The 12,699-nt window shown below is 40.4% G+C and overlaps 1 protein-coding gene across 1 annotated transcript; it reads right to left on the bottom strand.

The window, feature by feature from the left end:
• Positions 1-312: 312 nt before the first annotated feature.
• Positions 313-5,191, bottom strand: LOC131233617 (uncharacterized). Its single transcript, XM_058230399.1, has 4 exons — positions 4,458-5,191; positions 4,246-4,285; positions 3,908-4,155; positions 313-1,901 (listed from the first exon to the last, which is right to left on the bottom strand). The coding sequence occupies exons 1-4, from the start codon at positions 4,503-4,505 to the stop codon at positions 1,125-1,127; spliced, it is 1,113 nt and encodes a 370-aa protein (XP_058086382.1). The 5' UTR covers positions 4,506-5,191; the 3' UTR covers positions 313-1,124.
• Positions 5,192-12,699: the final 7,508 nt, after the last annotated feature.

Here is a 12,699-nt window from a genome sequence, read left to right as displayed (position 1 = left end):
CTCTTTTTCTTTTTTTTCTTGAAAAAAAAATAATCCTGAAAAACCTGTATCAGCCCTATCATGAACCGTTACGGCCTTTATGGGTGGCATAACAGACCGTTACAGGGGCTATAATGGCCTTTATGGGTCATTTTTTCCATAATGGCCGTTACAACCTTTACAACCCCATAACACAATGGTTGCCACCCGTTACCTTTACATAACAGCCTTTACGGCCCCGTAATGGCCATTATAGCATACCATGGTTGCTTTCCTTTTCAAATAGATGGAAGCTAAAGGTGCGTTTTGATCTTCAGGGTGTTATTATAGTACAAAAAAATGTTCAACACAGTCCACCCACTCCAAAGGATCCTCACCGTAAAATCTAGAAACTTAACCTTTGCATACCTTGTAGGAGCTACTCCCACTCCCGTCGTTGTGCGAGATGGTGTTGCTGTTATCGATGCCACGATCTCCAGCTGGTGGTTGGTAAATGAGGTAGATAACGTGTCATATTTAAGGTTGATGGCGGACACCAACTGTCAAATATCTTAGAAGACTTCAGATTGCTTCTCACTGCTTTCCCTGATTTGTTTGATCTCTGACTTCAGCTGCTTGGTTTCCTGCAATCTAATTCCTCCCGCTATGGATCCTCCCACAGGTATAAGGCCAACCACCCTTATACCAAATGGTAATAGTCATGTTGGTAGAAGAAGTAAAAAAAAAAAAGCCCAAATGATTCCCTCTTCTAGGAGGGATGCCCCTCTGCGATTAAATGCCTAAGAAGAAATTGTTTTTATGAATTTTCTCCTTCCCGATTACATTCCCTTTTATAGTTTTTCTATTACTCTGTCAAATCCCTGCAAGATTCTCATAATTCTAGCTTACTAAAATAAAGCAGTAAAATAAAAATCACAGCTGCTAGAATCCCTGTCACATAATGTTTTATTTAGTTATTTATTCTACTTGCCGAATCAGGCACCTAAAGGCCTGGATCACCAAACCTTGGCCTTGTTGGCACCACTGTAGATAGTGTGTGAAGATGCAGGCCACATCTGTAATAATCTAATTGAAGAGGGTTGAAAACTGTTAAAGATTCTCCCATGGAGCTAGCAAGATAGGGTAATTCTCAGACGAGATCATGCCTACTGTGCTCGACGAACCCAACGTTCAAGGCGAAGCTGCTTTAATGGAGGTCCAATGTATGGCTTACCTTTCTGGGGACATTTCCATTTTCCTGGTATCTCTAGCATTGTTTCTTCAGCATGAAAGTTGGTTCGATCCGATAACACAGCTCTCCCCACTCGAACCTGGCGTTCGCAAATTGATGCCTTGTCATTCTGGCTCAAAATTAAACCTGAATTTTCTCTAAATTCCTTTTGACAGGATCCACCCACATGATCTTGTCTCAACTTCCCATCATTTTCTGAGAAAACAGCTTCTTGGGAAGTCAGACATTTTCCTGCCAATGGCTGCATTGGAATCAACGTGGTTGCAAAACTGCCACCATTTGCTGTTGCAGTTCTGCTACTTTTTGTTGATATGAAACCATCATTTGCAACTACTCTTCCTTCCTCTTTGACATTGCTTCCATTTGCAACTTTCAAATTGAGGTTAGTTTGCAAATCTTTTACTTCTTTGAGATCCTTTCCCGCAATAAAATCTTTTGGAAAGTATCCATTATCCTTGCTTGAACTTCTATTAGTTTTCGAGACTATCCGATCTTCTTTCCTGAAGTATTTGCCATCCAACTTTTCTGGAGAAACTTTGTTATTTATACTTGAATTTTCATTAACAGCCACTGGAATAAGATTGAATTTGCGCAAAGACTGATCCTGACAGTGGTCATCTTCACCAAGTCTTCTTGAAAGCAAGCTCTTTGGGCGAGGAGGGACTTCTCTTATTTCAGGTAAATGGGTATCCTGTAATTTCAATGCAGGAAAAACGAAGCATTATAGTTGGGAAAATGTCACCATAAAACCCATCTGAAAATCTGTAAAATTTAAGGTTCTAAGAAAATGACTAAAATTTTCAAAGAAAACCCATATATAATCTTTCCCAATTTGTCCTTCTTGAATTCCCATTTTGTAATCTAATGAATGGAGGTACTTCAGGAATTAAGGATGGGGCTTCCCTGTAATCCAGTGTCACAGGAATCCCCTGTAACCTTAAGTATTGTGGGCTGCACCACGATGTCTGTTTTGTATCACTCCATCCTCCTGTTCGCCCAATTGTTTTAGGACATGAGCCCAAAAATGAGGCAGATCCAAAACTCAAGTAGGTCACACCACAGGAACAGTGGGATGAACACACCCATCATTGAAACCTTCTTGGGCCTGTATATGCCATCCAACCTGTTCATAAGGTGATTCTCACCAGGGTGAAAGGAAAAAAACAAATATCAGCCTCATCCAAAACTTCCATAGACCCCAAGAAGGTTTTAATGGTGGGCATTCAATCCCCACTGTTGCTTGAATAATGCATTTTAATTTTAATTTTTTTTCTGGCTCATGTCCTAAAATTTTCTGGCAAAATAGATGATATAACACAGACATCACGATGGGCTCCACAGAGCTTAGGTTTGCAAGGGTTACAGAGTCACATTGGGGAATTAATGGTATATGAATTGGTTCTGTATTTGCCATGGAATTTTTTTCCTTTCCTTTTTTGAAATAGAAAATATTCATATACTTAGGGGTTGTTTCGATGCGTGTAAATGGTTTAAGTGGTAAATGATTTACAGGTGTAAATCATGTACAGCCGGTATCGTTCGGCTTAACATGTAAATGATTTACAGGTAAATGATTGTTTATGAACTATGAGGTTCTGTTTGGATGCATGTAAATGGTTTAAGTGGTAAATGATTGTTTATGAACTATGAGGTTCTGTTTGGATGCATGTGAATGGTTTAAGTGGAAAATGATTTACAGGTGTAAATCATGTACAGCCTGTATTGTTTGGCTTAACATGTAAATGATTTACAGGTAAATGATTGTTTATGTTTGGATAGCCTGTAAATTGTCTAAGTCCCATAAATGGAGAGCCCATCTTTCCATTTATAGGCCTTACGCAGTAAATGGAGAGCCTGTAAATGAAATCACAGCCTTTGGCCTGTAAATCAAATGGGGCTGAAAGCTGTAAATGATTTACAGCCATTTTTCAGCATCCAAACATAAACTGTAAACCTTTTGCCTGTAAATCATTTAGGGCCCCTTACAGCAGTAGATAAGTAACTTATTTCAGATAAGTATGGTTTATGATTAGTTATAAGTAACTTTTTTTTCACTTAAAAGTACTTAATCACTTCAGATATATTTTTTAGCTTTTCTACTTTTCATTAGTTCCGGAAGAGAAGCATCAGGAGAGATGAAAGAGAGAAGCTGAGAAGTATGTTGTATTTCAAACATACCTTCTTCATAAGTAGAGACTAAGATAAGCTACTTGTGGCATAAGTAGCTTATTGTAAGCAACTTAAGATCCAAACGCCCCATTACAGTTAGCCCCATTTACAGTTAGCCTCATTTACAGTAAGCCCCATTTACAGGGCTGCAAGAAGGGGCATTTGGGGACTAAATGGCATAGATAAACAAGTTCTGTGAAATTGAAATCTAATAAATGAGAACATTGCGAGAACATGAAATCCCAACTGAAACAGGCAAAATCGTTAATTCGGAGAGGAAATGTAAACAATTGATAACCCACCCCGTTGGCTTTTGTCTGCCAAATGTCGGTGAGTTAGTAAGTCCAAAACAGAGTCGCCAAGCTGACACATTCGATGAAATTTCTACTTAGGGGTACTTCCAAACACGCCAAAATTTCCAAATTTGCAAACAAACAGATGGTGGCATTTCCAGAACAAGAGTTAATATAAATGGAATAGCACAAATTTCATTTGAGGCAATTTAGGAATCACGACAAAGAAGAGTACCTTGTTTATAAAATGGCTCTTTTGCTCCAAAACCTGCATAGACCTCTGACTTGTCGTGAATTCACCAAAGATCCTCTCCACAGAATAAGGAGGATTTGGGTCTTTCCTATTTTCAAATCTTTCAACATTCTCCAATTCCCCACGGTCAAGATTTTCGGATGCAAAACCTTTGAAATCATCGTCCTCAACATCTGACGCTGGGGATTCGTATTCATAACTTGAAAACCAGTTCCTAATATCAGGAGGCTCTGATAGAATTTTAAAAAAACAAAAACAAAAAGCAAATCAATCCACATAAAGGAAAAAAAGAAAAGAATTTGGATTGTTGGAATACTCACGGGAAGGTAATGAAAGCAATGGAGAAGAATCCGCCATCATCTACAAAGATAAGAAAACAAAGAAAAGATTGAGGAGATATTAAATCTTTAAGACAATTAATTCTCTGAGAAATGGATTCTTTTTTTAAAAAAACCTTTTTTTGAGGCTCTTTGAAAAAAAAAAAAAAAAAGGAAAAAAAAATAAAGGTGAAATTCTCTTGATTGATATTTACCTGGGAATTGAGGGGGTTTGAATCCTGTGGTATGATGTTTGGGGCCATGGTTTTTTGAAAGAAAGAGAGACAGGAATTTGAAGTTCTAGCTGTTTTATCAGCACCCGCGAAGTCGATTACCCTCCAGTTTTTAATGTTCCCGCGCTTGAGAGATCTTTTCAGAAATTTGAGACTTTGGAAGTACGAAAATGCCCCTAAATGTCTGCACAAATGGCAAGCCAGCTTGTTCTTTGAACTTTGTGTGTATTTTCGTAAGTGTACTCGCCACAGGCGTGGAAACGAGGTGCACGTGTGAGAGATTGATCAGATGCACGTGTGGCGAGCGAGCTTGTTCTTTGTGTGCAAACCATAGCAATCAAAGGACTACAGCGGATCTGCACTAACATACAGGTTTACCACATCTGATAACTGGATTCGCCACGTTTTTCAGGCAAGTGATACTCATTTTACGGGACCCACCTTTCTCATGGCTCGAATGTTAACCAGCCGGTGGAAGGTAAAAAAAAAAAGGTTCTTAGAGCCCAAATAGATTTCTGCGTAACGTTCTACCCCGTCCACCGGTGTATGACTGCTTGTGTTAGGACGTGAGCTAAAAATCAGGTGGATTTCAAACTAAACTAATTATCACTGGAAACAGTAGAGATGGGCCACCCACAGTGAAACCTTCATCCTTCATGGGCTACACAAATTTTTGGATCTGATCCATGTCTGTCTTCACAAACATCCTGTTATGAATCAACTTATGAGAGTGGATCCTTACTCTTGCTCGGGTGGTAGACTCTCAGGAGTTTCAACACCCGGTCAAGGGTTCGAGTATCCATAGGTGGTGAAATTCCACTAGCATGAGTGTGTGGGGTGTGTAAAAAAGAAAAAGAAAAAAAGAACTTATCAGAGTATTGGGTGTAAACAGTGAAGCCAAAAGGTTTTTTGTATTTGAGACAACCTAATGGGGTTGAATGTATAGATTTTACAACCATCTATATAAGGAAAATAATAAACTCATAATCTTCTACCTATGAAAACAAGGTATACTAGTTATACAAGGTGTGTGAGCTGTCTAACATCCCCCCTCAAACTAATGCTGGTCATCGATAAGTAATAGTTTGCTAATTAGAAAAGAGTGACGTACAGAAGTGAGGGACTTGGTGAGAATGTCGGCAATCTGATCATGGGATGCAACATGTGGAAGAGAAATGAGCCCAAACTGAAATTTCTCGTGGATAAAGTGGCAGTCAACTTCAATATGCTTTGTCCGTTCATGAAAAACTGAGCTAGAGGCAATCTGAATTGCACTAAGATTATCGACATGGAGTGGAGTAGGATTCTAAAGAGGAATGCCCAAGTCTGAAAAAAGTCCACGTAACCAGACGAGCTTACTACACACAGCGGACATCGCCCGATACTCGGCTTCTGTGCTCGATTTGGAAACAGTGGCCTGCTTCTTACACTTTCAAGAGATGAGAGAAGTGCCGAGAAAAATACAGTAGTCAGTGGTAGATCTTCGTGTGAGAGTGCAACCAGCCCAATCAGCATCCGAATAAGCACGAAGGTCCAGAGTCACCGTGGAGGAGAAGAACAGGGATCGATCTAGAGTTCCACGAATGTATCATAGGATGACCAACACTACAGTCATATGAAGAGTCCGAGGAGCAGAAACAAACTGATTGACGACTTGGATAGCGTAGGCAATATCAGGGCGAGTCATAGTTAAGTAAACCAGACTCCCAACCAAATGACGGTATAAATCGGACTATGTAAGTAGATCACTATCGTCCAGGCCATAGTGAACATTGAGTTCTAAGGAAGTCTGAACTGTCTTCTGATCCGTCAATGATGCCAAGGCGAGAAGATCCTTGGTATATTTATGCTGGCTGACCAGGATCCCACGGTTGGAACATGAAAATTCAAGTCAAAAAAAGTATATTATATGACCGAGGTCTTTCATTTTGAAGGATGATTGCAGAACTTCCTTTAAACCCGAAATGCCAGTAATATCGCTACCAATCAGGAGGAGGTCGTCAACATAGACCAGAACAATAACAATTCCGTGAGCAGTGGTGCGCAAGAATAATGATGGATCATGACTACTTTCAGTAAAGCCAGCACCCGTAACAACATCATGAAAGCGTTGAAACCATGCGGAGGTGCTTGTTTGAGGCCGTACAAGGCTTTCTTTAGGCGACATACCTTATTGTTAGGGATAAAAGAGCCAGGAGGAGGTTTCAAATATACAGTTTCTTGGAGGTTTCCATGAAGAAAGGCATTTTTCACATCCATCTGAATGAGTGGCCATGAGCGAACAAAAGATATAGCCAAAAGAGTACGAACAGCTTTCATCTTGGACATGAGAGCGAATGTCTTATTATAATTAATTCTGTATTCTTATTTGTATCCCTAAGCGATAAGTCGAGCCTTATATCGATCCAATGATCCATCAGACTTGAGCTTGACAGAATAAATCCATTTGCTACCAATTAGTTGTTGGTCAGCGGGTCGAGTGACAATGTCTCATGTATGATTATCATCTAATGCCGCAAGTTCTTCTGTCATAGCCTTCTTCCAACAATCATGAGTGGTTGCCTGGGAGTATGAAGTAGGAATAGAAACAGTATCCAAAGTAGCATTCATGGCAGACATAAAATATATCAAGCGATCAAGCACTCGATGTTCACGAGCGGAAACGTATCGAGGTAGGTTCGAGATCTGCAACAAGTACAGTAGGTTTGGGTTGAGTAATAGGTAGTGGATCTGTACGTGGTCGACATAAGTAAACCTGTAACGGACGAGGGAGAGTACTTGAGTAAACAGAATTTCAAGAAAGGCGGTTAGACCAGGAGAGTTTGAAGTGTGTGGAGGAGGAAGAGATGAACAAAAGGAAATGTGTTCAAGAAAAACAACATGTCGTGAAACCCGAACACGACAAGAAACGGGATCATAAAATCGAAAACCCTTCTAAGTTTCTCCAAATCCCAAGTACATATATTTGACCGATTTTAGAGATAGTTTGTTACGTTCACGTGAAGTCAGGTAAACATAACAGATACAACCAAAAATACGAAATATGAAATATGTAGGAGGTAAGCCAGTGAGAACAAAGTATGGAGATTTATTATTCAGAACTTTGGTTGGCATCCGGTTAATCAAGTAGACTGAATGTAACATTGCTTCCGCCCAGAAAGAACGAAGAACACTCAAAGCTGTTATTAGGGTGTTGACAGTTTCAACAATATGATAATTTTTTCGTTCATCCACCCTGTTCTGTTGTAGAGTATTAAAACAGGTGGTCTGATGAATAATCCCATGACCTTGAAGAAATGTACAAAAATCGGTTGAGAGATATTCCCCCTTGAGTCAGAGTGGAGAGTTTGAACTGGAACCCGAAATTGAGTCTCCACCACAGAGTGAAATAACTTGAATTTTTCAAAAATCTGCGACTTCAACTGCAGAAAGTAAATCCAAGTGTAACGTATGAAATCATCAATGAATATAACATAGTATCGTAACCCAGAGAAATACATAATTGGTGATGGACCCCAGACATCCGTATGCACAAGTTCAAACATAAAAGATGATTTTGTAGTACTTAGAGAAAAGGGAATACACTTACTTTTTGAGAGACAATAAAAAGAACAAAAATAATCCAAATCATTTTTATTAAAAGAAATATTCCCTACCATGCCAGAAGAAATTAATTGAAGTAACCGATCGGAATGTGGATGACCTAGGCGAAAGTACCACAATTTCCACAATTTATTTGTCGAACAAATATCTGATGAAGATGGAAAAAAGAAACAACAAGCCGGAGTGACAAATGGATCAAAGTCCAACACGTACAGACGACCATGCCGCCTATCCATCCTAAGTACCTTCCCCGATACCAGATCCTGTACAAAACAACAGTTGGTAAGAAATATGACTAAGTAGTTATTGGATGTGAGTTGACCAACTTAAATTAAATCGAAAGAGAAGTTAGGGACATGAAACACATCATGAATGGTGAACTGGCGATGAGCAGAAGGAGAGAAAGTCAATAATCCAACGGATTGAATAGGTAGTCTAGTGTCATCCGCAGTAGAAATAGCCTGATTGCCGGTATAGGGACAAATGTCACAAAGATGGGACACAACACCGGTCATATGATTGGAAGCACCTGAATCGAAGAACCATGTAGAAGATGGGAATATACCTGACATACCGGCTGCAGAAAGGGCCTGAACGATTTGCTGGAGCATCAAAGAAGTCAACGGAGATGAAAAACCTTCAGCAGAAACAATAGATGCAAAATCACTAATAGACGGCTCGGAAGAAATAGTGGCAGCAGTAACAGAAAGAGCACAACCACCACGTCCGCGGCCGAAAAAAGATGCATAGGCACGTGTACAGCAGTCCTGAATACCATGACTAATCCGTTGATAATAAACGCCCCATTCTTTGCATTGAGCGACAACATGACCCACCTTTTCGCAGTCGCGACAAGTCAAAGGAGTGAAATCACGTGTTGGTGTAGTGGTGGACACAGCAAGCACCATATCAGATGATCCCGGAGTTGAGAAAGGAAGAGAGAGAACTTTCAGTCATTGTTCCTCAGCTAATAAATCATTTATAACCAAATTCAAGGAAGGAGTAGGGCTACGGTTCAAGAAAGCATCCCGACAATGCTCAAATTCCCAGCGCAGCTTCATAAGAAACTGTCGAACTTGCGCACTCTCGTGCATAGTTTAGAATATCTTAAAGTCATGAGGAAATGTTGAATCCATCATTGTAACATCCTGAATTTTCACTGTTTTGGATTTTTAAAAAATCCTTAATTTTTTTAATATAATTAACTTATATTACCACTTACTGACCATTGGCACTCAATGATAGTTTATACACGGGTGAGACCACTAAAGAACCGCACAAGTTCGTTTAATCAACAGTAGGAAGCCAACGAATCTGCCCGATCTTTTGAACATCAAGTTTAGCTCCATGATTTACTCACATAGGGCCCAAATCTAACCGACCCATTACTAACTGATCAAGACAATCATAACTAAATTAAAGATCTAACCGAAACTGAGTCAGATAGGGCCCAGATCTTGACTAATAGACCAAATCAACCCCGTTACTCTTTTAGCCTAAAACTGACGGTTTAGACTAATCATGACCAAACCTCCACTTTCACTAGTTATATATGGGTCACACTATGAACATAGTTAATTCAAACCCTAATCATTGCTCCTGAGAAGTCTCAATACTTAATTCATTCCAGAAATGTCCCGATTTTTTGAATAAGATCTAAACCGCTCGTTAGTGAGCCACCAGTACCAAAACTATAGAATAATGTCCATCTTACTAGGCTTGACATCCATCACGGGAGTCAGACCTGCGTACTGTCCAGAACCGCTCAACTTGAGCCAAAGGATGAGTGCATGAAAAGTGCAAATACCCTAAAGGAAGAAGCTGAAACTTAAGTGAATTGGGTTGTCCACTCTTATGCAAAGTTAAGAATTTCGGACCGTCAGTTTAAAACCAAACTTTACACGTGGAGTAAGGATATTTTCCTACTCATATCCGTATAGCCGCGACCCCGACCGATTATCAGTGACCGTTAAACAAACTTCTAATCATATCCATTGATTGACACATCCAAATAGCGGGCCGATCATATCCATAGTAGATCATCATTAGGGATAACTATCCTACGGTGTATATCGACTTATACACCTCATAGTGGGCCCTAGAAGATAGAAAAATTCTCCCATAGGGTTAGTGTAGTAAAAACCCAACACTAGGGGCCATTTGCACCAAATCTGGCATTATAAAAGAGGCTTCTTTGGGGCACCCCTCTCCCCATACGAATTTTTCCTAGGAGGAAAGGGGAAAAAGGGAGAAGAGAAAGAGGAGAAAGAAGGAGAAAGAAGAAAGGAAAAAGGGAGGTAGGGAGAGTGAAGAAGAGGGAAGGTAGGCCATAGCTCTAGTGGGGCCCAAAGGAGACCGATTCTTGTAACTCCTTACCTCTTCCTCAACAAATCCTTCACCCACAACCAGAAGAGTCAATCTCCACTGATTGAGTAGGTAAAACCCTCATCTCTTAGAAATCCCTCATGTTGAGGGTGGATTCACATGAGATTCTAACATGCAAGTACATTGTCTTAGGATTTCGGCCGATCGGCACCGAGTTCAGCATTCTTAGGTCGTTTTTCAAGTCTTCAACGATCCGTAGGTGCGGACTATTATCCTTAGGTGGCCTAACACCAATTATACTATAAGGCTAATGATTTTGATTGCTTGGATGATGTATTTGGAGAATCTAGAGCAAACCTAGGATTTAGATGTTTGTTTGGGGATTGTGTGGAATTGTATGCTTTGTTTGATTTTCTCATATGATGTTGTTCTTGCCTCTCACATGATTTGGTACAAATTGATGATCGCATGTTTATGTCTTGTTTGATTTATCATATGATGTTGCCCTATAACATGTATGTCTTATTAATTTTTATCCAATTTGGTTCTATGAGATGTAGGAAGTGCTTAACTTCCTCACCAACCCACACAACACACATGCACCTTTATTCATGATATTGTTAGCTTCTCTTACTAGGAGATTTTTAATTGTATGTTGAGGAGTATGAGAACATGATGTTGTTTATGCTGGTTGATAACCCTGTTAGTTGACATGTTATGAATCAACATCCAAACCCTTGGGTTAGTTAGGAATACGAGGAGAGCGAAGGCGGCCCCATTGGTAGGACCGTCTTGAGGCTAAACCCATGGATTTAGGCGAGTGCGTGTGGATGATAGTAGTTAGACTACATGGGTCGCTCGTACCCGATACCGTTCCGCCACGTACTTGCCTGAACTCATGCGGTCTAGTCTACTGGCTGACTAACCTTATTTGTTAACTCTGTTTGCTCATACATGTATGCAACCTGACACATCCTACAACCGTTATAGCCCATTGATAACCACCTGAAACCGATCCACCGACTCGTGAACTAGACATGGTGGAATGAAACACTGTGGCCGAGCTGTCGGCTTACGCTGGGGTGACGCACTTCCCCGTAGTGACCGCTAGCGATCCCTTTCTTAGCACTCCCATATATGCTTGAAGTCGGGGATGGGGAACTCGACAGGATCAAGGATCGCGGTGCCCTGGCCTCGTACATTGAGGGGTCTTGGCATCGCCACCAGTTGAGGGCATTGATACGTGGGGTGTATCAGATTCTCCAACCTGCTGGATGAATGAACTTAACTAAGAACTCGGCTAACACGATCACATTGCATCGCACTAGTTAGGGGTGGCGACTCGGCAATTGAGGTCGCTTTGAGGGAGTGTTGGTCATACGCGATCATTAAATGGAGTTGCTCGAGGGAGTGTTGTAGCGATGACATGCATCATATCATCTGTCATGCATGCGCATTAATAAGATTAGTCAGGTGTTTGTGAATGATTATTTTTCATTAAATTCATAATATAACTGATGCTTGTTATACCTTAAGACTAATAGTACCTACTGAGTTGATCACTCACTCCCACTCTGGGACGGTGTTTTAAAATACTAACTAGACTCTCCCGTAGACGCAGGAGTTGCAGAGTACGAGGAGCCTGGCGACGCAAGTCTTGAGGAGGAGGACGAGCTGTCCTACTTCCAGTTGATGGGCAGTTCTACATCGGCATAGTGGATGAGATTTGGATTGCCGAGTAGTGAACTTGGCCCTATTGTTGTGGATATAACATTTTTTGTGTTTTTGATGGGTAATGTCTTGTGCGACCCATTTATATTCTTTTGGACTTGTATATATATTTGAACTCTGTCATTTCAGTAGACTTGTTGTGATTATGATTCATGTTTCAAGTAATTTCATACTACGCATTTAAACCTGATTAAACGCATATTAATGAAAATTTGGTTATAAGTGATACTTGGGAACATGGGAGTCAAGTGTATGCACGACCCCCAATTTCTAGGACATTACAATCATAGTCATCTCAGTCCAAATTGTGACAATTTTGGAGTAAAATGATTGAATACTGTCGTCACCCTGAGTAAGGTTAACGAGATCCTGTTCCAGGTGATATAACTGGGCCGCATTACTCTGTTGATAAATTGTTTGGAGATGCTCTCACATGGCCTTAGCAGTGCGATGTAGCGTGAGGCCAAAAACAATTAACCGATCGACCGAATCGAGAATCCAGGCAATAATCCGTCAATTTTTCATTTCCCACTCAGCCACTTTGTCGGCATCTGTGGAAGTGGGG

Source organism: Magnolia sinica, chromosome 18, assembly GCF_029962835.1.
Source record: "Magnolia sinica isolate HGM2019 chromosome 18, MsV1, whole genome shotgun sequence".
NCBI lineage: Eukaryota > Viridiplantae > Streptophyta > Magnoliopsida > Magnoliales > Magnoliaceae > Magnolia > Magnolia sinica.
The sequence above is the reverse complement of the archived record's forward strand: the minus strand, read 5'-3'. Positions and strand labels throughout refer to the sequence as shown.

What these genes read in the sequence shown, in the direction of transcription:
- LOC131233617 (XM_058230399.1), bottom strand. Translation starts at nt 4,505, where the DNA reads ATGGCCCCAAACATCATACCACAGGATTCAAACCCCCTCAATTCCCAG. An exon ending in ATTGCTTTCATTACCTTCCC is followed by an intron (nt 4,156 to 4,245) that starts GTGAGTATTCCA and finishes AAATTCTATCAG; the next exon opens with AGCCTCCTGATATTAGGAAC. An exon ending in AGAGCCATTTTATAAACAAG is followed by an intron (nt 1,902 to 3,907) that starts GTACTCTTCTTT and finishes TTGAAATTACAG; the next exon opens with GATACCCATTTACCTGAAAT.